This window comes from Gekko japonicus, unplaced genomic scaffold, assembly GCF_001447785.1.
Source record: "Gekko japonicus isolate JY-2015 unplaced genomic scaffold, Gekko_japonicus_V1.1 scaffold1710, whole genome shotgun sequence".
NCBI classification, from domain to species: domain Eukaryota; kingdom Metazoa; phylum Chordata; class Lepidosauria; order Squamata; family Gekkonidae; genus Gekko; species Gekko japonicus.
In genome coordinates, this window is record NW_015164239.1 from 242,567 (window position 1) to 265,783 (window position 23,217).

At 38.9% G+C, this 23,217-nt stretch overlaps 1 protein-coding gene across 1 annotated transcript in view; it reads left to right on the forward strand.

Annotated features, from left to right (window-relative positions):
* Positions 1 to 23,217, forward strand: part of LOC107108206 (cytosolic phospholipase A2 epsilon-like) — an 81,922-nt gene that overhangs the window by 45,608 nt on the left and 13,097 nt on the right. The window contains exons 13-16 of the mRNA XM_015408611.1: positions 8,315 to 8,451; positions 16,806 to 17,028; positions 19,505 to 19,619; positions 20,867 to 21,004. Coding sequence (XP_015264097.1) covers positions 8,315 to 8,451; positions 16,806 to 17,028; positions 19,505 to 19,619; positions 20,867 to 21,004 — 613 coding nt within the window. The remainder of the gene's footprint in view (positions 1 to 8,314; positions 8,452 to 16,805; positions 17,029 to 19,504; positions 19,620 to 20,866; positions 21,005 to 23,217) is intronic.

Here is a 23,217-nt window from a genome sequence, read left to right on the forward strand (position 1 = left end):
TACTTTGGCCACCAAATGAGAAGGGAGCACTCACTGGAGAAGACCCTGATGCTGGGAAAGATTGAAGGTCAAATAAGACGGGGACGGCAAAGGATGAGATGGTTAGACAGTGTCATCGATGCAACGAACATGAAGTTGAGCCAACTTCAGAGGACGGCGGAAGACCGGAAGGCCTGGCGGGAGCTGGTCCATGGGGTCACAAAGAGTCGGACTCGACTGTGCTACTGAACAACAACAAATGGATCTCAACCCAAAATTTATTTGCTTTTTCACAAGTCCACCACATATGGTAAAATGAGCCCTCTATTTTTTTACATTTCCAACATTTACTAGACATATTATTATTCATATTGGCAATCTTCTTTGGTGTCATATACCATCTATACATCATCTTGTAACAGTTCTCTTTTAAATTAATACAGGTTGAAATTTTAAATGCTTTTTCCCACAAAAACTCCCAAGATGACATCATTATTTCTTTATTCATATTAACTGCCCAATTTATCATTTGCTCTTTTACTACTTCATCTTCAGTATACCATTGTAACAAAACTTTATACAATTTTGAAATTACTTTTTTCTCTCCTTCAAACCATATCTTCTCAATCTCATTTAACTTTTATCTGAAACCAAAGGTTTTTTTGTCTTTCTTAAAGAAATCATTAATTTGTCTATATTGGAGCCAACCACATTTAATAGTCAATTCCTCTTGTTTTTGCATTTCAAAGTTTTTTTCTTCAACATTCAATAAATCTTTATATTGTACCCCATTTGCTCCTTTATGAACAGTGACTGGTGTTATTACTTCTGCTGGTACTATCCAAAGTGGTCTCTCGTCCGAGAAATACCTCTTATATTTCACCCAAGTGTCATATATTGACCTTCTAATAAAGTGATGCTTTAAAAAACCGTCAGCTTTCTGTTTATCATACCACAAATATGCATGCCAACCAAACTTACAGTCATGGCCTTCTAATGCCAACAATTTTACGTTACTTAATGTAACCCATTGCTGCAACCATGGTACAATCTAAAGTTAGGCAGTTGAAAACCCCCTCTTTCTTTTGCATCACACAAAATTTTTAATTTAATTCTTGGTTTTTTCCCTGCCCAAACAAACTTTGAGATCTCTTTTTGCCATTTTTGAAAGATCTTCACATCTTTCACAATTGGCATCATCTGAAACAAAAACATCAACCTTGGTAAAACATTCATTTTCACCACCGCAATTCTACCCATCAATGATAAGTTCAAAGTATTCCATTTCTCAATGTCTTGCTGGATTTTAAACCATAGCTTCTCATCATTGTTTTTGTATAAATCCACATTTTTCGCTGTTAAGTCAATCCCCAAATATCTAGTTTTTTTCACCACTTCACACTTAGTTGTTACCTGTAAGTCTTTCTTCTTGCTTTCTGACATATTTTTACACAACACCTTTGATTTGTCTTTGTTTAAATAAAAACCTGCTAGATCACCAAATTCTTTGATTTTATTCAGCAGCACCGGCATATTTTCTAAGGGTTCTTCAATAATGAACATTATATCATCCGCAAAAGCTCTATATTTATATGAAAAGCCCTTAATGTTCAACCCTTGTATTGATTTGTCTTGTTTAATTTGTTTCAGAAGTACTTCCAAAATCCAAATAAACAGTAATGGGGACAAAGGGCATCCTTGCCTTGTCCCTTTTTGTACTTTAAAGTATTCCGTCAATTCTGTATTCACAATCAATGCTGCTTTTTGTTCAGAATAGATTGCTTCAATACAATTCCTAAATTGCTCTCCTATCTCCAATTTATCTAATACCATATACATGAAGTCCCAGTTCAAATTATCAAATGCTTTTTCTGCGTCTGCGAAAAGGAAACCTACTTCTTTCTCCGGATGTTTCTCATAATATTTGATAGCGTCCATCACCACTCTCAAATTATCTCTAATTTGCCTATTAGGTAGAAAACCAGCCTGTTCTTTTTCAATCACTTTCTGCAAATATATCTTAAGTCTTTCTGAAACAATTTTGGCAAATAGTTTATAATCCGTATTCAAGAGAGAGATTGGTCTATAATTTTTCACCTTCGTTAAATCCTGCGATTCCTTCGGTATAAGCGAAATAGTTGCCTCCTTCCATGATGCCGGTAATATCTTGGTTTCTCTAATATTGTTCATCAGAAGTTCCAACTTAGGGATCAGCTCCTCCTTCATTTTTTTATAATATTTTGCTGTATAGTCGTCTGGTCCTGGAGCTTTCCCCAACTTTGTCTCCTGTATAGCCCTCTCGATTTCTTCTTTAACAATAGGTTTATTCAACAATTCTTTAAATTCTTCCGACACCTTTTCTATCTAAATTCCATCTGGGTAATTTTTAATTAAGTCTTTATTTTTTCTTTGCAAATAAGTTCGCATAATACTTAAAGAATTCTCTTTTAATTGCATTGTGTTCCATAATTTCTTTTCCTCCTTCTATAAGCTTAGTAACAAATCTATTCTCTCTTCTTTTTTTCAGTTGCCATGCCAAATACTTCCCAGGTTTATTTGCTCCTTCAAAGGATTTTTGCTGTAACTTTTTAAGGTTCCAGTAGATCTCCTGATTTAGTATTGCATCCAATTGTTCTCGTAGAATTTGTAAGTTTCTTATTATTTTCATCTTTCCTGGCTTTCTTTTCAGTTCCTTCTCATTTTTTATAATTTCTTCTAGGATTTTCTTTTGCTGTTCCATCCTTCTTTTTTTCTCTTTAGTATTTAACAATATCAATAATCCTCTCATTACTGCTTTGTAAGTGTCCCATACTGTTTGGATGGACATTTCTGGCATTAAATTAATTTGAAAAAAAACCTTGTGTTTCTTTCTTAAGAGCATCCAAAACGTCTTTTTGGTCTAGCAAATCTTCATTTAATCTCCATCTCGGTATCTTTTGTCCTTCTTTTATTGTCAACAGGATTGGGTTATGGTCTGAGAAAATCCTCGGAAGAATCTCACACTTCTTTGTCTTCAAAATTAAGTCCCCTGTCGCCCACATCATGTCTATCCTTGAGAAAGAGTCATGTCTGTTTGAAAAAAAAGTAAAGTCCTTTGTGGTGGGATATAAATTCCGCCATACATCTGTCAGTTTTTCTTGCTTTATCAATTTAAAAAAAAGTCTTAGGCAACCTGCCTAATTTCTCTTCACTTCTTTTTGCTTTTCTATCCATTTTATTATCTACTGTTCCATTAAAGTCACCCACCAAAACAATTTGCTCATATGTGACCTGATCCAATTCTTTTGTCAAATCTTGAAAAAATTTCTCTTTTGCTCCATCTGGTGCATAGATATTTACAATAAGTGTAGTCTTGTGTTGCAAGGTCACCTCTACCGCAATATATCTCCCGTCACTGTCCTTAAAAATTTCTTTTGGATCCAATTCTTTTTTGACATAGATCACCGTCCCTCTTTTCTTCTTCGTTGCAAGTGAATAAAATACTTGTCCTAATCTCACAGTTTCCAAATATTTAAAATCTCGATTTCTGATATGAGTTTCTTGTAGACATGTCACACTACATTTTTGTTTCTCTAGCCAATGTTTTACAGTTTTCCTTTTGTTGGGTGAGTTAATCCCATTCACATTCCAAGAGATGATTTTGTGCTCCATCATGCTTGTTCTTCCTTATCACCAAAGTCTTTACTATGCTCATACATAAATTCCGCCATCCGTCCAGTACTTTTGATCGTGAGTCTTTGACTCTTATAATTAAAGCTCAATCCTTGCAGGAGCTCCCATCTGTATTTAATTTTCAAGTGTCTTAGCTTGTCGGTTAACTTTTTGTACTTTTTCCGATCTTGTAACACCACTCTGGGGAGTTCCTTCATTATCATTATCTTGGTTCCCTCCATTTCAAACGGATCCACAAATTGTTTTCTCATAATGATTTCATGCATTCTTTTGGTCAACAGCTGGACAATCACATCTCTTGGAAGATTTTTCTTTTGTGTGTACACTGAATTAACTCTGTAAATCAAATCAAAGTGGTATTCTATATCATCGGCATCATCTTTCAGGTATTCCGCAAAGGCTTTGATAACTCTATTTCTTATATCATCTTGGATCTCTTCTTTAATACCTCTCAGTCTGATGTGGGTCTGCATAGCTCTACAATCCGACATGACGTCCAGTCTTTTATTTTCTTTCACTACTGTGTCCACTTTTAGGTCAACATCTTGCATTTTTTGTTCAATTTCAGAAGATTTCTGGATATGTTTTAAATTTCCTTTTTCAGTTCTCCTACTTCTTTTTCTAATTTTTCTCCCACTTCTTTCTTCATGTCTACCAACAGTTCTTTCATCTGCCTGCCCATTTCCTGGATTGCATCTGTCATCCTTTGCTCTATTGCTTCCATAGCGGCCTGTAATTCTTTATCCTTCTTTGCAGTCATTTTTGGTGTTGAAAAGGACGCTGCTCTTTGTCTCCCCCGAAGCTCCGTTTTTGTTTCTATTTTTGCTTCAACTTATATTATTTAATAGTCCTTTTTTGCGCATATCTGAAATCGCTATTTTTCGCTCTTCTACAGCCGTTATTTTGGTTATAAAAAGTCAATTTAATAGTTAGTCCTCCTCAAAATGTCGGGCGTTCTTTCTCTATGGTTTTCCAGTGTAGAGTAGGATCTTTATGCTTACTTCCTGTCCCTCGCCGAATCACTCCATTCCTCAGCTTCCTGTGCGCTTCACCACCTGGCCCCCTGTAGATTTCCGGTCTGACATTCTCTCGCTCCGATGCACTTCCGTCCAGACGATCCCGTCTAGGCAATTTCTTGCTTTCTTCCTCGGACGTCACTTCCGCCCTTTGCCGGTCCGTCATCACCCTGTTGTTTGGAAGCTGGTACTTTTCCAACCACAGGAATGCAAAACAAAGTTCTTTTGTCGCTCTTTTTACTGTTTTCTCGTCACTTTTTGGAATTTTTTTCACACAGTTCCACTTTAAAATCATCACAGACTTATCCGGCTTAATTCATCAACTATTCAAGTGCTTATCCGGTAAGTTAAATTGTTTTTGTTACCTTACAAGTTTATTCCGATCTTTGCACTGCTTTGCATAGTCCAAATTCCTTCTCTTTCATCCATGAAGCCGGGAAATGGCCATTCTATGCTGATAACTCAGCTCGACAGGCTCCTTTAGAGTAAAAAGCACCGCCCGTTCCGAGGTAGGAGATCAAAGTAACTTACAAGCTTCTTCCAAAGCTTGTTTGTGCCAATCTCAACTATCTCTGGGGTCTTGCTGCTTGCCAGACTCCCCCCCTGCCTGGGGAGGGTTGCGTTGGGCTAATCAATAGCCCAAACTGTCGAAAGGAGCCTTCGTCCACTCTGAGCACTTTCAGAGTGCGTCAAATCGCCATTTTAGCCCGACCGGAAGCCCAGTTAACAACAATTTGTCAACTTCCTGCAGGATATACATTCACTGTATCATGTGAATAGGGATAGAGTATGTGTGTGCAATCTATGTACAGTGTACATATGATTTTTTGTTTGTATGTTCATCAAATAATTCTTATATTACCTTCAACATGTTTATGGATGAACTTCCCCATGAAATTATGAATGTGTGTGTTTAAACTCCAGATTTATCTAGGTGCTGGTCTCTGCTTTAATTTTTCATATGTTAGGGGTGGCAGCTAGAAAGGTCTCCACCAGTCAAACTTCTAAGAAAGCAGGTTGCATCAGAAAGATGCCCCTGGACATTAGTAGGATCCATGGTTTCTAGAGATGAAGGATGTCCTCCAGAGATTTTTAGCCTAAGCCATTCAAAGGTCAGAATGGCCACTGTGAATCTGGAGTGAGCAAACTGGAAGCCAATATAGTTGATATAACATGTGATGCTCATTGTCACGGCTCCCTGAATATTCTAGCCACAGTATTTTTTTTTTATCAAGTTGAGGTTCTGAATCATTTTCAAGGTCAATTCCATATACAGTACATTACAGTAATCTTGACTGGATATTAGCAAGGCATGTTTGTCAGTGGTCAGATCAGCATTCTCCAGCTTTCCTGGGCTTGTGTCATCTGATTCTGTGTCCTCCATAGTCCTGTACACTTGAGAGGCACCAGCAACAACTCAGTTAGGGAGAAGGGAGGCCGTTCTTGCTACCTTATTCCTCCTCTTCTCCCACCAAGGTTCCTCTTTGCAGCCTCTGTGGATGTCCTCCTTGGTTGGCCATCTGGCTCTTTATGAGGTCTGTGCAGAATCCTGTACAGGTCCAGTGACACACTCAGAATTCTCATAAAAGAACAAAGACTTGTGGAGACCAGGCCACAGCTGGCCACTGCTGAGGCAGGTTCCCATGCCTGCCTCCTTAATTCCTGGTCCCTGAGGATAGCCTCATAGGCTGCTGCCATTAGCAAGTTTAAAGGCATTGTGCCATACCCCTGGACCCTGCAAGGCATGATGCACTAGTGTTGCCAATAGGGCCAGTGGAGGGTGGGACTTGTTCTATGGTTCCTGGGGTAAGCATGGAGATTGATCTATCCCAGAGAGGGGCCTTGGACCCAGACATATAGCTGGGGAAAAGTGTCCATAATGCTCTTCACCACTTATTCATCTAGGGACAAAACAGTCTAGCAGAACCCCCAAATTGAGAACCTGGTCATCTTTTTAGGGTAGAGTAACACCCCCCCACACACAACAACTGAATATATTTTCTTTTGTGAGGTACAATTTTAAATTATTTTATATCCTCTACTTTGCACAATTACTTAAAAATACTATATGAGCCAAACAGTGAAATAAAAAGCAGAAATCAACAGAACTTCTGCTGAGGACAACACTTTTAGCATGCATTTAAACTTTAAAATTGTCTTTGTGGCCCCTTTTAATGTTTATCTGTCCTTTTTAATAAGCATGAATTTTTGGGCGCTGTTGGAAGAAAATGTGTTCCCACAACCCCCTCTGGTTCGTGTTCCTCTGAATGTGTTGCCTCCTTACCAAAAGGCGGAAGGTGCAAGTTTGGAAACGCTGAGCACTGGCTAGAGACACTCCAAGCCAAGGTCTCTCTTCTTATATATTGTTTTTATTTAAAAAGGCTCAGTATTCAGAGTTTACCTGACAAGATTGAACAGCAAGACGCTGTATCAACTTGCCATACAATACACTTCTATTGCAACAAACTATAGACAGTAAACACACACAGAAAAATGAACATGCAGACAAAGTAACCCACCCCAAAAGCATGCAAGAAACGAAGAGGCCCCTTCGGGTTGACTTCCAATCTCTCAGGAGCTTTCCTGAGCTTTCCGAAGCCAACGAAATTCTGTTGGGTTTTCACCAGTATTTATACCCAATGATCAAAGGGTTTCCTTGATAATCCTATCACAGTTACCAATTTACAAGTGGAAATTGCCTACTGTAAATTGTTTTCCTGGAAGTTGAGATTGTAAATCCCTTCCTTACACCAAAATTTCACACTCATTTACTGGGATGTTTTTTTATTGTTTTCCTGTGTTCCCACCATTTGGGGCAACACTGTCCTTTTGAAGCTATCAGAGGGCTACTTCAAAGGGGAAGATGAGGTATGTGAAATCCTGTTGTCTCTGAGATCGCATATTGAATTAGGGTCCAGCTGCAATTGCTATTGTCTTTAAATTATGGGTCTCATACTCATATTGATTAAACCAAACTGTCCTTTTGGTGTTATAGCTGTGATAAAAGCGGGGTTTGTGTGAAATTCTGTCCCACACATTTTATTGCCTGGAAATTGGGGTCTGTCACTGACCAGCTGCTTATTGTAAATCTCACACCTGGGAATGGAATGTCACTGAGAGGCATGCTCTGCTTAGAGCAAACAGGGCTTCAAAAGAATCATGGTCTGGTGTAGTGGGACAGGCTCATAGCTGTTTTTCTAGCAATGACAGAGATGGGTACATGGATTCTGTAAACCATTTTGTTCCTTTTAAACCCAAACCTTCCATCTTTCTAATATTTCTTACCACAGGCGCTTTTTTGTATTTTTTAATATGTGCATGTGTGTGAGCATGTGTGCACCTGGAAGTCATGGTAACCTCTGATGACTGACCCCTACTGAGGGCCTAGAGGATATTCAGAGAGGTGGCTGAATAAAGCCTACCAGCACCTCCCACCTCTGATATTTCAAGGAGGTCTCCCATCCAAGTACTTGCCAGAGTTGACTTTGCTTAATTTCCGAGATATAATGAGATCAGGCTTGCCTTGGCTATCTAGGTCTGGGCAACAAGCATGAAATATTGAGCAGAGTCATATATGTTTTAAGCATCCCTTTTTTTTTCAAAGTATGAATCACTGGGCTTGACTATTACTCTCTTTGTCTGATCAGGTCCCAATAGTGGCTGCAATGACAACAGCAGGTGGCGTGAGATCAATGACAGCGATGTATGGCAGTGTACGAGCTCTTCAGAAGCTGAATGTCCTGGACTGCATTTCATATATTACTGGTTTATCTGGCACAACATGGTAAGAAGGACATGCACAAAACTGTGAGGGTGTATCCAGACTTGTGGTCCATTTTGTCACCATCTGCTACCTAATCACAGGAACAGCCATGTTAGATCAGATCAGTGAAGCACTTCTCCCACATTCTGATTCACAAAGTGGCCAATCAGAAGCCCCTGAAAGGTCTACAAGCAGGGCATGGTGGTCAAAGCCTCTCCCCGTAGTCCTTCTCCTGCACTTGTATTCAGAATCAGCAGATCTTTATGAAGGTCTACACATTTATTTATGGATTTAGAAATCGACTTAAAAGATCATAACACAAGAAAGAAGTCATGTAATCAGAGTTGAAAATGTTAGAATACGGTTTACATGCCGGAATTTCTTGAGACCTTCAAACTTTTTGCTTATGTCCCTGATAGAAGCACATTATTATAAGAACATGAGAAATAAAAATGATTTTTTAACATATGGCATGATGCTAAACACTCAGGGAAAATCAAGTCATGGCAAGATATTAAAGATGAGGGTGTAAACATTCAATGGCTGATATATTATTAATTAGTCTCAAGACTGAAGGAGATCACAAATACTGAAGGTGGAATTCTAAGAGATGAGACTGAATTTGAGCAGCTGATTATAAAACAAAAAGAGCATTTACTATGATGGATATATGATTGTACTCCAGCTAGAAACTATCTGAAGAGGTGTGCATGCACACAAAAGCTCATACTTTTTTTTTTAAGTTTTATTTAAAGTTTAACATACATCTGTTCATTGTACAGTATTACATATATTTTCAGAGTCCACTCTTTTTATCCAACCATTTGTACAATCCTGCCCATCTATCTAAAAAATCTTCGTCATTTTTCCCTTGTAGATACATATTTAATTTATCTATTTCCGCTACTTCCAACAGTTTACTCAATACTTCATCTGATCTGGGTACACAATCTAGTTTCCAATATTTAGCCCAGAGTATTCTTGCTGCCGTTATTACATACGCAATTACATATTTCTCATTAAAAGAAAACTTATCTGGGATAACATTCAGTAGAAATATGTCTGGTACCATTTCCAATTTTACTTTCAAGATTTCCTCTATAAGTTTTTGTATGGTTTTCCAATAATTTTGAATTTTTTTACAACGCCACCACATGTGGTAGAAGGTGCCAACATTTAGTTTACATTTCCAGCAAACATTTGAGCAATTTGGGTAACATTTGGCTAACCTTTCTGGGGACCAGTACCATCTATGATACATTTTGAAAACATTTTCTCTATAATTAGTTGCTCTCATATATTTTACAGATTTCCATATCTTTAACCAAGATTCCTTTGGTAACTCATGGCCTAGATCTTTTTTCCAAACCGCTAGATTATGGGTTTGCGCTTCTTCTGATAAATAATCCTCTAACAATATTTTATACATTTTCTGGATCATTTTATCATTTGATGAAAGCCAGATTTTATCTAGCTCATTTTTTTCTTGGTAGAAACCCACTTTCAGATCTATCTGGAATCTTGATTTTAACTGGAGCTTTTCCCACCCCGATAATTTCAAATTACATTGTGACAGTAAATTCTCCTCTGTTTTGAGGTGGTTTGTCTCATCTAATAGTTTTTCGTAGGTTTCTTTGTTATACTGGGTAAGGAACGCTGGTCTTATAAAGGCTTCCAAGGGAGACACCCATTTCGGTATTTTGGTATAGAATTTGGTTTTGATTTCATTCCAAACCTTTAACAGAGCCGCCCTTAGAATATGGTTTTTAAAGTGCAGGTGGGTTTTATCTTTCCCGTACCAAATATACGCGTGCCAGCCCATTACTAGGTCTGATCCCTCTAGAGTTAGGCCCCTCACGTCCTCCAACTTGATCCATTCCTTTATCCAGTCAAGACAGGCCGCTTGATAGTAAATTTTCCAATTTGGTAGGGCGAAGCCACCTCTGTCCTTTGCTTCTTGTAATAATTTTGCTTTAATTCTTGGTCTTTTAGCACTCCAGATAAATTTTTTGGTTATCTTCTCTAGTTCCTCCAAGAACTGGTTTCTTCTCAGCACCGGGATGTTCCGAGCCAAAAATAGGAATCTCGGCAAAATATTCATTTTGATCGTTGCCACTTTTCCTGATAGTGAAAGGTGGAGTTCCTTCCACTTGTTCAGGTCTTCCTTTATTTCCTCTAACAGTTTGGAATAATTATCCTCAATTAGAGTGCTATTTCTGTTTGTCATTGTTATACCTAGGTATTTTATCTTCTTAACTATCTCCATCGAGGTTATCTCGTGTAGTTGTTGTTTAGTAACTGTATCACAATTCTTTGTTAATAATTTAGTTTTTTTGAAGTTTATTTTCAAGCCAGCCACCTTCCCATAATCTTGGAGGACTTTTAGGAGTTCACGGCTAGAGTCTTTGGGGTTTTCTAATATGAACAATAAGTCGTCCGCGAAAGCCAGCAGTTTGTATTCCTGGCCTTTTAGTTTTAGGCCCTGGATATCTTCATTTTGTCTTATTAGGTCATTAAGTGTCTCTAACGCAAAAATAAACAGTAAAGGGGATAAGGGGCAGCCTTGCCTTGAGCCTTTTTGAATTTCAATATTCTGCGTTAGGTCCCCATTTATTATTATCTGGGCGTATTGTTTTTCATATATTGCTTTGATCATCTTTCTAAATTTGTCGCCACATTCTGTTATCTCTAATTTTTGCAGGAGAAAGGACCAAGATAGATTGTCGAAGGCTTTTTCTGCGTCTAGACACATTAATGCTAATTGTTTCCCTGGCTGGAGTTCATAGTACTCTAACACATTAATGACCGTTCTTATGTTACTTTTCATTGATCTTTTAGGTAGAAACCCTGATTGGTCATGATGAATCGTTTGTATCAAGACTCTTTTCAATCTGGTGGCCAAGATGGTTGCGAAGATTTTGTAATCTATATTTAAGAGTGATATTGGTCTGTAGTTTTTTATCTGATTCTTTTCTGTCTCTGGTTTTGGTATTAGTGTTATGGTTGCCTGGTTCCATGATTCTGGTACTTTACCTAGATCTTCAACCATCTGTACCACTGTCTTCATTGGGGATAGCAGTTGGTCTTCAAACACTTTGAAAAATTCCGCCGGGATACCATCTGGGCCCGGTGCTTTCTTGGTTTTTTGCTTCTTTAGTGCTTCTGATATTTCGGCTGCTGTAATTGGATCATTGAGGATATGTTGTTGATCTTGATTAAATTTTTGTTTGTTGTTCAACTCCAGGTATTCTTTAATTTTGGATTCTTCTTCTATATTTTGTTGATATAGATTTTTGTAGAACTTCTCCACAATTTCTTTTATGTCTTGCAGTTTAAATTTTTCAATATCATTTTCATCTTTCAGCGCAAGTATGGATCTTTTTTCTTTTTCTTTTCTTAATCTGTATGCTAACCATCTTGAGGGCTTGTTCGCATTTTCGAAGTGGTATAATCTTGTATACTCTATCTTTTTCGCCAGTTCTTGGGTTAATAACAAATTTATTTTATGTGTTAATAGTTTTAGCCTGATTTGTATCTCTTCCTTTTTGGTTCCTTTTTGTTGCGCCTCTTCTTGTTTTTTAATTTGCTTACCTAATTCTTTGTACAGTGCATTTCTTTGTTTTCTCTTCCATGCATCTTGGTTTATGAACCAGCCTCTCATATAGGCCTTAAACGTTTCCCAAACTGTTTGTATTGATATGTCTGGTTGGATATTTCGTGTAAAAAAATCTTTGATTTCTGCTTTTGTCCTTTCTACAAATTTTTTGTCTTTAAGTAGTGAAGTACTTATAGTCCATCTGTTTCTTTTTTTTGTTTCTTTAAAGGCAAGGAGTATTGGGTTATGATCAGCAAATGTTTTTGGCAATATTTCGGCCTCTAAGAGGTCACTCAGCAATATTAGGTTTACCCAAGCCATATCTATACGTGACCAGGAGTCATGTCTGTGGGAATAGAACGTAAAATCTTTTTTATCTATATTTCTTGCTCTCCAAGCATCTAGTAAACAGTATTCCTCTGCCAGTTGTAAAAAGCTTTTGGGTAGTCTTGGTCCCGCTTTTGTGTTTTTAGTATGTTTTTTTCTGTCTATTTCGGGATCAAAAACTGAGTTATAGTCGCCTATTACACATATGTTGTTGTGTCCCACAGCTCCCATTATTTGTCTAAGTCTTTCGAAAAAAATTTCCTGATTTTGGTTGGGCGCATAGATATTAATTAGTACTATTTCAATTCCATTTCTTACAATTTTAATTGCTACGATTCTCCCATCATCTGATGTATGAATTAGTTCTGGGTTTAGGTTGTCCTTAGCATATATCACCGTACCATTCTTTTTATTTTCACTTGCCGCTATAAATTCATTCCCCAGTTTTTTGTATCTAAGGTACCTTACGTCATTCTTTTTTATATGCGTCTCTTGTAGGCAGACTACGTCTGCCTGTATTTTTGTGATTTGGTGGAAAGTCTTTTTCCTTTTTTGAGGACTGTTCAGGCCATTTACATTAATTGAGAGTATTTTAAATCTTTTAGCGTGTTCCGGTAGCCCCATTATTTTTGTTGTCCTTATTCCTATATCCAAAACGGGTTAACATCTGGAATGCGGCTACTGCCTGTCTCTTTCTGTCCTTCTTCGTTGTAGTTTTCTTGGTTGTTCCTACGGCCTGATCCAGTCTGTGTTCTCCTTCCTCTGCTTCGCTTTCTCCACTTTGTTCTCCCTCCTCTTTTTGCCAACCCAGGTCTTCTCCATGCCTTTCCAGGAAGTTCTCTAGTTTGAAGATAGAATCAATTCTTTGTCGCCTTCCTTTAAATTCAAAAAGGATTCCTTCTGGGATCAACCATCTGAACGTTATCTGGTTGCTTCTCAGTAGATCGGTCAGAATATAGTATGTAGGTCTTCTTTCTCTTACTCTCCATGGTACCTCTCTTAATATCCTTATTTCGGCATTTTGTATGGTTACTTTGTTCTCATACGACGCTCTTATAATTTTCTCCTTGGTTTCGCGTTTATAAAATTTCACATGAACCTCACGAGGGACTTTATGTTTTCTGGCATAGCTGGAGTTTCTTCTATATGCAGATTCTATTTCTGCCTCAAGTTCTTCTTTAGTGGCAATTTCTAATTGCTCCGCAAAGCTTTGTGCCAACTCTTCTTTTAAGTTTTTCCCTATTGCTTCGGGGATATTTTGGCACCTCAAGGTAAATGCTGCCCTTTCCATCTCTAGGGCAATTAGTGAGACTTCAATCTTATCTTCTCTTAATTTTATCTCCTGTATCTCTTCCTCCAATTCTTGAACTTTACCTCTTGTTTCCTTATTATCAACAGCAACCTTTTGGATTTCCTGTCTATTTTCTGCTATTTGTTTTTTTATTTCTTCTGTTTCTGTTTTTATTTGTGTCGTAATTTCTTCCATTTTGCCTTTTAATGGGTCTATTTCTTTTTTTATCATGTCTGGTATGTTGGAGTCCATCATATTTTGCATTAGCTCCTGCATGATTTGTTTTAAATCTTTTATGCTCAGTTGCCCCACCGACATTGTTGGCTTCAGTTGGCCCAGCCCCCCCCCTTGGCTTGGAGAGGGTATAGATCCCTTTCTGTTGGCACCTGAGCCTGTTGCCATCTGTTTAGTTGCTATCCTGCTTGTAGCAGATATATTTGTTATTGGAACTTTTAACCTTGGCTTTTGTTTATTTTGGTTTTGTTTACCTATTCCCTTTTCCTAGTCCAGTCCTGGTTCTGTAAATCTCTTTATTGGATAGGTTTTCCTAATAGCTATTATGATTTAACTCTGTTGGGGATTCGTAATGTTAAGGACTCTGATTTCGGATATTTCGTTACTGTCCCTTTAAGTATCTCTTAAGTGTCTCTTCAATATCTCTTTAAATAGTTCTGTTTCTTTTAACTTTGGAGTGAGCTCAAAATTTAGCGTCTCCCGTTACTGTCTCTTTAAATGTCCCTTCAGTATCTCTTTCAATATCTCTTTAAATGTTACTGTTCCTTTTGGCTTTATTTTACACAGTCACTTTTGGCGTTTCCTTCCGCTCTATTCTAGTTTCTAGTCTCTTGTTTGCTGTCTTCTGCTCCTTCCCCCCTCCCCTCTCACTTCTCTGATCGCCGACGAAGCCACGTAGGACGAAACAGCTGTTCCGTCTGTCTCCGTCTGGCTCCCAACCCCGCTCGACGACGTAGCCACGTAGCCTCCTCAGCTCCTCCTCGGCTGCCCCCACCTTTCCACTCCGTCACGTTTCTGCTGCGTCACCGGTTCTCCTCTGTCTGTTTCCCTCCTCCCCTCACACGCGTCGCATCGGCTCATATCATCACTCCTACTGCCTTTACCCACTTCCCCCAATTGTTTCAGTTTAATAACTTTAGCCGCTTGCAAATGGGGCACTTTGTTCCCCCCCCTTTCTGTTTTCCTACACCGGAGCATTTTCCCTACCACTGGGTTTCACTTTCAAACTTTACCCTTATTTCCTTTTATTTTATTCATAAAAGGGAAAAAACTAGGAGTATACTTAGCTTCGGGTTCACTTGGCAATTTGGTGGAACTCCTTCTTTGGTCCTTGTTGGCTTGTCTGTAGCTCGACGTTCTCTGTCGGGGCTCCTGATGTTGTGCGCTTCGGGGTTGGCTCGGAAAACACTGGGAAGGGTCGCCACCCTCTCCAGGCCGATGCCCGCACCCCTTGCCAAGATTTCCTCTACAAGGAAGTCTTATGGTGGTGGAAAAAGTACCTTTAACACAACAAAAGGTCAGAATTGGTGTGGAGCTAGTCTCACACGCTGCTTCTCTCGACAAACCGGACGTGACGTCTCCAAAAGCTCATACTTTGAACAAACCTTTTTGGTCTTAAAGGTGCTATGGGACTCAAAGTGAAAAAATGTATGATTAAGTGGATGCAAAACCTTAAAGTACAGATATCTATGCAACAATGGGAATGACTATGGGGAAAAGATCAAATTTACAGTCAGCCAGACACTAAGAGAAAATTGGTACAAAATATTTTTCAGATGGTATATTGCTCCAAAGGACATAGAGAAAGCACATAAAAATGACCAAGGTAACTGCTGGAAAGTCAAGACATAGATGGAACCTTCTTTTATATGTGGTGGACTTGTAAAAAAGCAAAACGATACTGGAAAGAAATACATTGAAAAATACATAAAATATTAAAGTTTATATTCCCTATGGAAGCCAAGAGTATGCTATTAGGTGTTCTGCCTAACAAATTACCCAAAATTTTATAAGAGTTATTCAAAAACATGGTGACTGGCTTGAACTATTTATGCAGCAAAATGGAAACTAGATGTCTGTCCACATTTAGAAGAGTGGGAAAATAAATTTGCTGAATATGCAGTAATGGCAAAATTAGCAACCTGCTTGAAAAACAGATCAATTACGAAATCTGAGGAGAGATCGAGTGTATATTATGTGTATTATGCTAGCAGGAGACAAACTTAAAGTGATAAAATATCATATTCAAATAGATGGTAATGGAACAGAAGTAGAATTAAAATCTGTTCCAAATGCAATATTTTGAATACAAATGAGTTCTGTATAAAAGATACATAATAGACTTTCTTTTACACCATGACGTGGTGAAAATATGTAATACTGATGATGAAACCAATGTTGTAATCAAAATAGATTAGTTATGAAGTTTGAAACTTAAAGTTTAAATGATGAATACAACTGTACCTCAACAGAAATAAGAACTATTGTATTTTATAGATAGTACCTTAAAAATTATAATGATGGGGATGAAAGGGAAAATAGTCTCTATTTATGTACTATATGATAGTCTTTGACAAACTTAATTATGTAGTATAACCCTTGTTTCCCTTTTCTTTTCTGTACCCCCACTGTTTTCCTATTTTTTTTTAAAAAAAATGTGCATTATGGGTCAAATGAGCCTGAATGGTGTGAAATCTGTGAATAGATCCCTCACTATTTCTAAAACTTCAGTTTGTAGCTTTGCAGGGCCATAGTGTGGGAAGAAGAGAGTTGCAACTCTTTTCCTTGCATTATCTTCATTGTCTTAATCATTCCCCAAGGCCAGTTACCATACAGGTATTTGAATGTTTCCTGCTGCAGGGCAAATAGCAGTCCCAGGGTGGAGATTCAGAACATGAAAATGACACAGCGGAGGGGAAACTAGCTAGCTTCCTCTTTGCCACAGAGTTTGCCTAGTTCAAATGGTTTCCCTGTACAGGTTCAATTTAAAGTTCCTTAAAACTGCAGGGGATCTGTTAATGGATCACCCACAATTACATCTAGTTTGCTTCTTTGTCACTTGGTAATGATACCCTGTATTATTCAGCTGAAGTTACTAGTCAAGTTATATTTCATGTTAGTATTCATTTAAAAAAACTGTTTTCCTAGGACTATGGTAAATTTGTATGACGACCCAGAGTGGTCAAGCAAGGATATAGATGGTCACATTTGTGAAATTCGACAACATGTGGTGAAAAGTAAATTGTGCTGTTTTTCTGGGAAGAACTTGAAATACTATGGAAAAGAAATGTGCCAGAGGCAGCAAGAGGGTCACAAGATAACATTTTCAGATCTCTGGGGACTCTTTATTGAAACCATGCTTCGTGATAAGGTACTATAAAAACATTTTTTTAAATATGATTTTCTTCTTTATAACAAAATCCTGTTATAGCATTAGCTTTTATTGTGTCCTTCTCTAGCACTGATGTTTGATGGTATTTTCACCTAAACTTATACCTAAAAAGGATTCTTGGCCCCGGTCACACGGGCCGGATATCGCGGGGGGGGGAGCCGCGGCTGTTTGCCCTGGAGTGAACTACTGTGCGGCAGCGGGATCAAACATCCCGCCGACGTCCCGTGGTTGGGGGGGAGGTGCCGGGGAGGTGCCGATCATACGTCACTCCTGCGGAGTGCAAAGAAGCGGATCGGCGGGTTTTTTTTTTAACCCAAGTGTTCACATACATTGTTGGGTGCTTGTGCGCATCCTGTGGAGACTTGAAAAAAAACAACCCTTTTCACGACGGGACATGGGCGGGCGCCGGCTGCCACCGGAAACGTGATTAGATGCCCACCCTTGCCCCGTAGTTTCCGGAAACTAGTACCTCGGAGGTACTAGTTTTTTACCCCGCATCTTCGGCGGGAAGCCTCGGGTAAGCCATGGGAGCTCTACACTTCCCAGATGTGGTGCTGTGATCGGGCCCGGAAAATCCGCCTATCTTCCGTCTCTGTAGTGTGGCTAATGCTCCGTGTGACCGAAGCCCTCATCTGTTTGAACTGTAGTATCTGCTCCAAAGTCTGACCATCCACTGACCAATTAATTTTATTAGGGCATACTCAACACATGACATTCATTACCTTTGATTTATCGTAATTAATCAGTAAATCTTCATTTTTACAGAATTTTGAAATTAGACCTTGGTATAATCCAATTTCTGTTCCAGAAAGCAAAACCACATTCTGTGTGTACAGCAGGCATGTCGAATAGTATGGAGAAATGATAATTCTCATCTCCAAAGTAAATTGGAAGGTTATTAATGTAAAGATATAATTATGTTGGTGCTAGCATCGAACCTGGTGAACATTGCCCTGCCTTTCTGCCAGGATTTCCTGGTTCTTCATTGGTTCTTTGGACTTGTTGGTTCTGTCTGCTTTGAGAGGCTTTTGGCCACAGGTTGCTTTGTTTGCTTTTTTTGCCATGGAGAAAGTCTGGAATCCCACCTCCTACCAAAGCTGGGGACATCTTGTTCAGGGTGCAATTTGGTCAAAAACAGCCCCTTCTGCCCTCCAGAAGGATTCCCCATAGGGAATAATGGAGCCAAGTAATATCAGAAATCTGAAAAAAACCCTACCTGGATTCAAATACCAAGTTGGTATTTAGAACCCGGCAACCGGGAATACTGATATTTTTCAACTTCTTGGTATCCAGATTAAAAACAAAACAAAATAAAACTTTTTTTTAGCAGCACATGCCTAGTAAGTGGGTTTTTTTTAGAGTGTGCAGGCTTTGCTTGTTATTGTCAGTTGGCCTCTGACCCTGATCCTGCCCTGCCAGGCTATTGGAAATTTTTAACAACCCCCACCTATAGTCAAGCGTTTTTTAAGCTAGGATGAATGTAGTTCCATCAGCAATTCTGAGGGGCCTGTTATATGAAGCTTGTATTACAGGGCAGATATTGTGGATGTGGATGGAGAGAGCTTGAAACACTTGATCATATGATCTTGGATTGTCCATTATATATATATGGAGTGAAATGGTTGGATCCAGTCATAAGGAATTTAGTTAAATGTAGAGTACACTCTGTTATGAAGTGTTGGAACAAGAAAAAAAATGTGGTTAAATACAATTCAACAGCTTTTCATTCATTAGTTCACACATTGTGATGCCTTCCCCCAAGGAGCTTGGAGAGGCATTTCAGACTCACATTAATCTAGGGTTGGATCCAGATTCAATCAGCATTTCCCCGCCCTCTTGTGAGAATTCAACCTTCATTTTGGTTTGGAGAAGAGGGAAAGGAAGATATGTTGCTGGTTGTGGTGGGGCTCTTGACTGAGGAGGTGCAGTTAACACCAGGAAATGTATGAGACATTTTTAAATACATACAAATGATATTAATGAAAATAGTGATTCCATTACATCTGGATCGTTTAACAGTAAAATACAAATGGCAGCAATCCTAATACTATAGGTATACCAAGCTCTTTGTAAAAGTTTCTTTCTGAATCTCCAAATTTTTTGAAAAGTTTATTAAATTCAAAATGGTTATAAAATGTTGAGAATATTAGAATAACATTTAACAAAACATCAATTTTCAAATCAGGAATATCACTGATACCAAAAGGCTGTAACTTACTTTACGAACTATCATAGTCAATATATAACATGACATCATTATACAAAGTAATCGAAGAGTCTTCAACAAAGTACCAAGAACAATAACCTCTTAGTGACTTATAACTAAGAAAGATTAAAATAAAATAAGAGACTTAATTTTTTTGGAGCTATATTTTGGGACAACATAAAATTTCGGGACAACATAAAATCTGAACAGGGAACCATCTCTTTTGTTAACTGTTTTTTCTCTTAACAGCCAAATCCCCACAAACTCTCCAGTCAACGACAGGCAGTGAATTGGGGTCAGAACCCTCTCCCCATCTACCTTGCTCTTAATGTCAAAGAAAGTTATAGCACTCTTGATTTTAAAGGTCAGTATTGTCTACTCCTGATTGGCAGTAGTGCTCAAGCAACGGCCTTTCAAATCACCTGCTACCTGATGCTTTTAACTAGAGATGCCAGGGATTAAACCTTCTGCATGCAGAATAGATGCTCTATCTATCATTGATTCCGGGTTCCATGACCCAATTTTTTTAAAAAAAGAATCATGTCATTAAAATCCTTTGGGTTCCTTTAGCAGCTACTGATACAGCAATCCACAGTTTCCACTTTCAGCCATCTTTCAGCATTACTGTCTGCTCGCCCACTTTCTAGTTCACCCTCCAGCGATGCCCACCTTGTTCTAGCACAAGCAGAGAGATCCAAGGAAGTCATGGCAGCTTCCTTATGCTGCTATCAGAAATCAGATGCAGCTCTTAGGGCTAGAATGAGGGTGTTTTTTTTGTGACAGGCTATAGCTGGCTCCAGGGCTTTTTTTTTTTTTTTGAAAAAGAGGTGCTGGAACTCTCAAGAGGGAAATGAAGTTTTCTATCTGTATACTGAAAACTCATGAATTTTTAAACATTTTAAAAAGAATTTTGTTGAAGAGGTTCTGGAACTCCATTCCAGCATGTTCCCCCAGAAAAAAAAAAAGCCCTGGCTGGCTCTAAGAATTTATAGCGGCTACAGTCACTCGGAATGTCTGAGTCCATGAATGCTTGTTGAAGGGCTTCTGTTTTCCTAACTGTTTCAGTTTTAGGGCATTCCTTCCACTATCCCTGAAACAAGTATCAGTTTTGTGAGAATGTAATGTCTGTTTTAGGATCGCCTTCTATATTGTGGGTCTCACATGAAATTTGCATGAATTAACTTTTCTTCAAACGATGAAAATATGAAACTGAGAAAAAGAACAGCTTTGTAGCTTTACTTAGTGGTTTGCCACATAAATTGCCCTAATTACACAGATTCCACTCCAAAATCAATCACAGAAAGGCTGCTAGTGTTATATAGATTCTCCATTCAAATGGGAATGATCCACATAGTTAGCAAATGTATGGTTGACATATGGAACAGCTATCACATGGACACTATTGTAGATGGCTTCCATGAGGGGGCGTTAATGTGCATAATCATAGGTTCACAGCATTACAAAGAAATAGCTGGGTAGTTTCATAGTATGGCCATATATACTGTGCTCAGTACAAGCAGGTTGAATGTATGAGGTTTATTGTCATGTTTTTCTCCACTGTTTGAATAGTTACTTTTTCTAGATACATTTTTTTTATACGGCTGTTTGCAGAGTGGGTAGAGTTCACACCCTATGAAGTAGGATTCCCAAAATATGGAGCATTTGTTCGAGCTGAAGATTTTGGAAGCGAGTTCTTCATGGGTCATTTAATAAAGAAGATCCCAGAATCTCGACTCTGCTACTTGGAAGGTAGTTCATTCAAAATAAAATCCTACAACTTGTATAGTTTTATACATTCTGAAATGGACTCCATGACATTCACATAGTACAGAGAATTTTATCACACCCTTGCTTTTATGAATTTTAATAGTAGTGGACATGGTTATCTTCTTCCTACCATGATGATAATTCTAGATGGATAGCAGTGATACAATGCCATCCTAAGCAGAGGTACACTTTTTAAGTCCTTCAAAGATTAAAAAAGTATGCTTAGCATTGCACAGAATAAAACAGAAGTCCAGTGGCACCTTGAAGACTTCCAGTATTAGCTTTCATGAATTAGAACTCAGTTTCTCAGTTGTGAAAGTTTATGTTTATTTATATGGAAATTTCATACGTCAGTTTCTGACTCATGAAATCTGATGTCATTTTCATCCAAACTGCCACTTTCCTCCTATTTTATAAGAACATAAGAGACACCAATGTTGGATCAGGCCAAAGGCCCATCCAGTCCAACACTCTGTCACACACAGTGGCCAGAAATACCAGTGCCATCAGGAGGTCCACCAGTGGGGCCAGGACATTAGAAGCCTTCCCACTGTTGATCCCCCCCCCCAAGCACCAAGAAGACAGAGCATCACTTGCCCCAGAGCCCCTATCTATACCTTGTGGCTAATAGCCACTGATGGACCTCTGCTCCATATGCTTATCTAATTCCCTTTTGAAGCCGTCCATGCTTGTAGCCACCACCACTTCCTGTGGCAGTGAATTCCATGTGTTAATCACTCTTTGGGTGAAGAAGTACTTCCTTTTATTTGTTCTAACCCGACCGCTCTGCAGTTTCATGGAGTGCCCACGGGTTCTTGTATTGTGAGAAAGGGAGAAAAGTACCTCTTTCTCTACCTGCTCTTTCCCATGCATAATCTTATAAACCTCAATCATGTCACCCCTCAGTCGTCGTTTCTCCAAGCTAAAGAGCCCTAAGCGCTTTAACCTTTCCTCATAGGGAAAGTGTTCCAACCCTTTTATCATTCGAGTTGCCCTTTTCTGCACTTTTTCCAAAGCTATAATATCCTTTTTAAGGTGTGGTGACCAGAACTGCACACAGTATTCCAAATGAGGTCGCACCATTGATTTACTCTAAAATCGAATTCAACCGTACATTTTGATCCAGAGGTTCCCTCCCCCCATTCTGCACTGAAATCGAGTTCAACCTTCTTTTTATTTCGTGTCCCCCCCCCCCCATCGCGCTCCCCTGACAGATCCCCTTGGAGTGCCTCACAATCCTCACTGGTTTTCACCACCCTGAACAACTTTGTATCATCCGCAAATTTAGCCACTTCACTGCTTACTCCCATCTCCAAATCATTAATGAACAAGTTAAAAAGCAGTGGACCAAGTACTGATCCCTGCGGTACCCCACTGCTTACCACCCTCCACTGAGAAAATTGCCCACCTACACTCACTCTCTGTTTTCTATGAACTAGCCAGTTTTTGATCCATAAAAGGACTTGTCCTTCTATCCCATGATTTTTGAGCTTACTTAGGAGCCTTTGATGAGGAACTTTATCAAAAGCTTTCTGGAAGTCAAGGTAAATAATATCTATTGGATCCCCCTTGTCCACATGTTTGTTCACCCCCTCAAAGAACACTAACAGGTTAGTGAGACAAGATCTTCCCTTACAGAAACCGTGCTGAGTCTGCCTCAATAGGTTTTGTTCATCTATGTGCCTACTAATTCTTTCCTTAATAATGGTTTCCACCAATTTACCCGGTATCGACGTCAGACTGACTGGCCTGTAATTTCCCGGATCTCCTCTGGAACCCTTTTTAAAGATGGGAGTGACATTAGCTACCTTCCAATCCTCAGGAATGGAGGCAGATTTTAAGGAAAGATTACATATCTTTGTCAGGAGATCTACAAGTTCACATTTGAGTTCTTTCAGAACTCTCGGATGTATGCCATCTGGGCCTGGTGATTTTTCAGTTTTTAAGTTGTCTATCAGTTTTAGGACCTCCTCTCTCGTCACCTCAATCTGACTCAGGTCTTTCAACACCCCTCCTGAAATCAGTGGTTCTGGAGTGGGCAAGCACTTCTCATCTTCCACAGTGAAGACGGAGGCAAAAAATGCATTTAGCTTCTCAGCCATTTCCCTATCATCCTTCAATACTCCTTTTACCCCTTGGTCGTCCAAGGGCCCCACTGCCTCCCTGGCTGGTTTCCTGTTTCTAATGTATTTGAA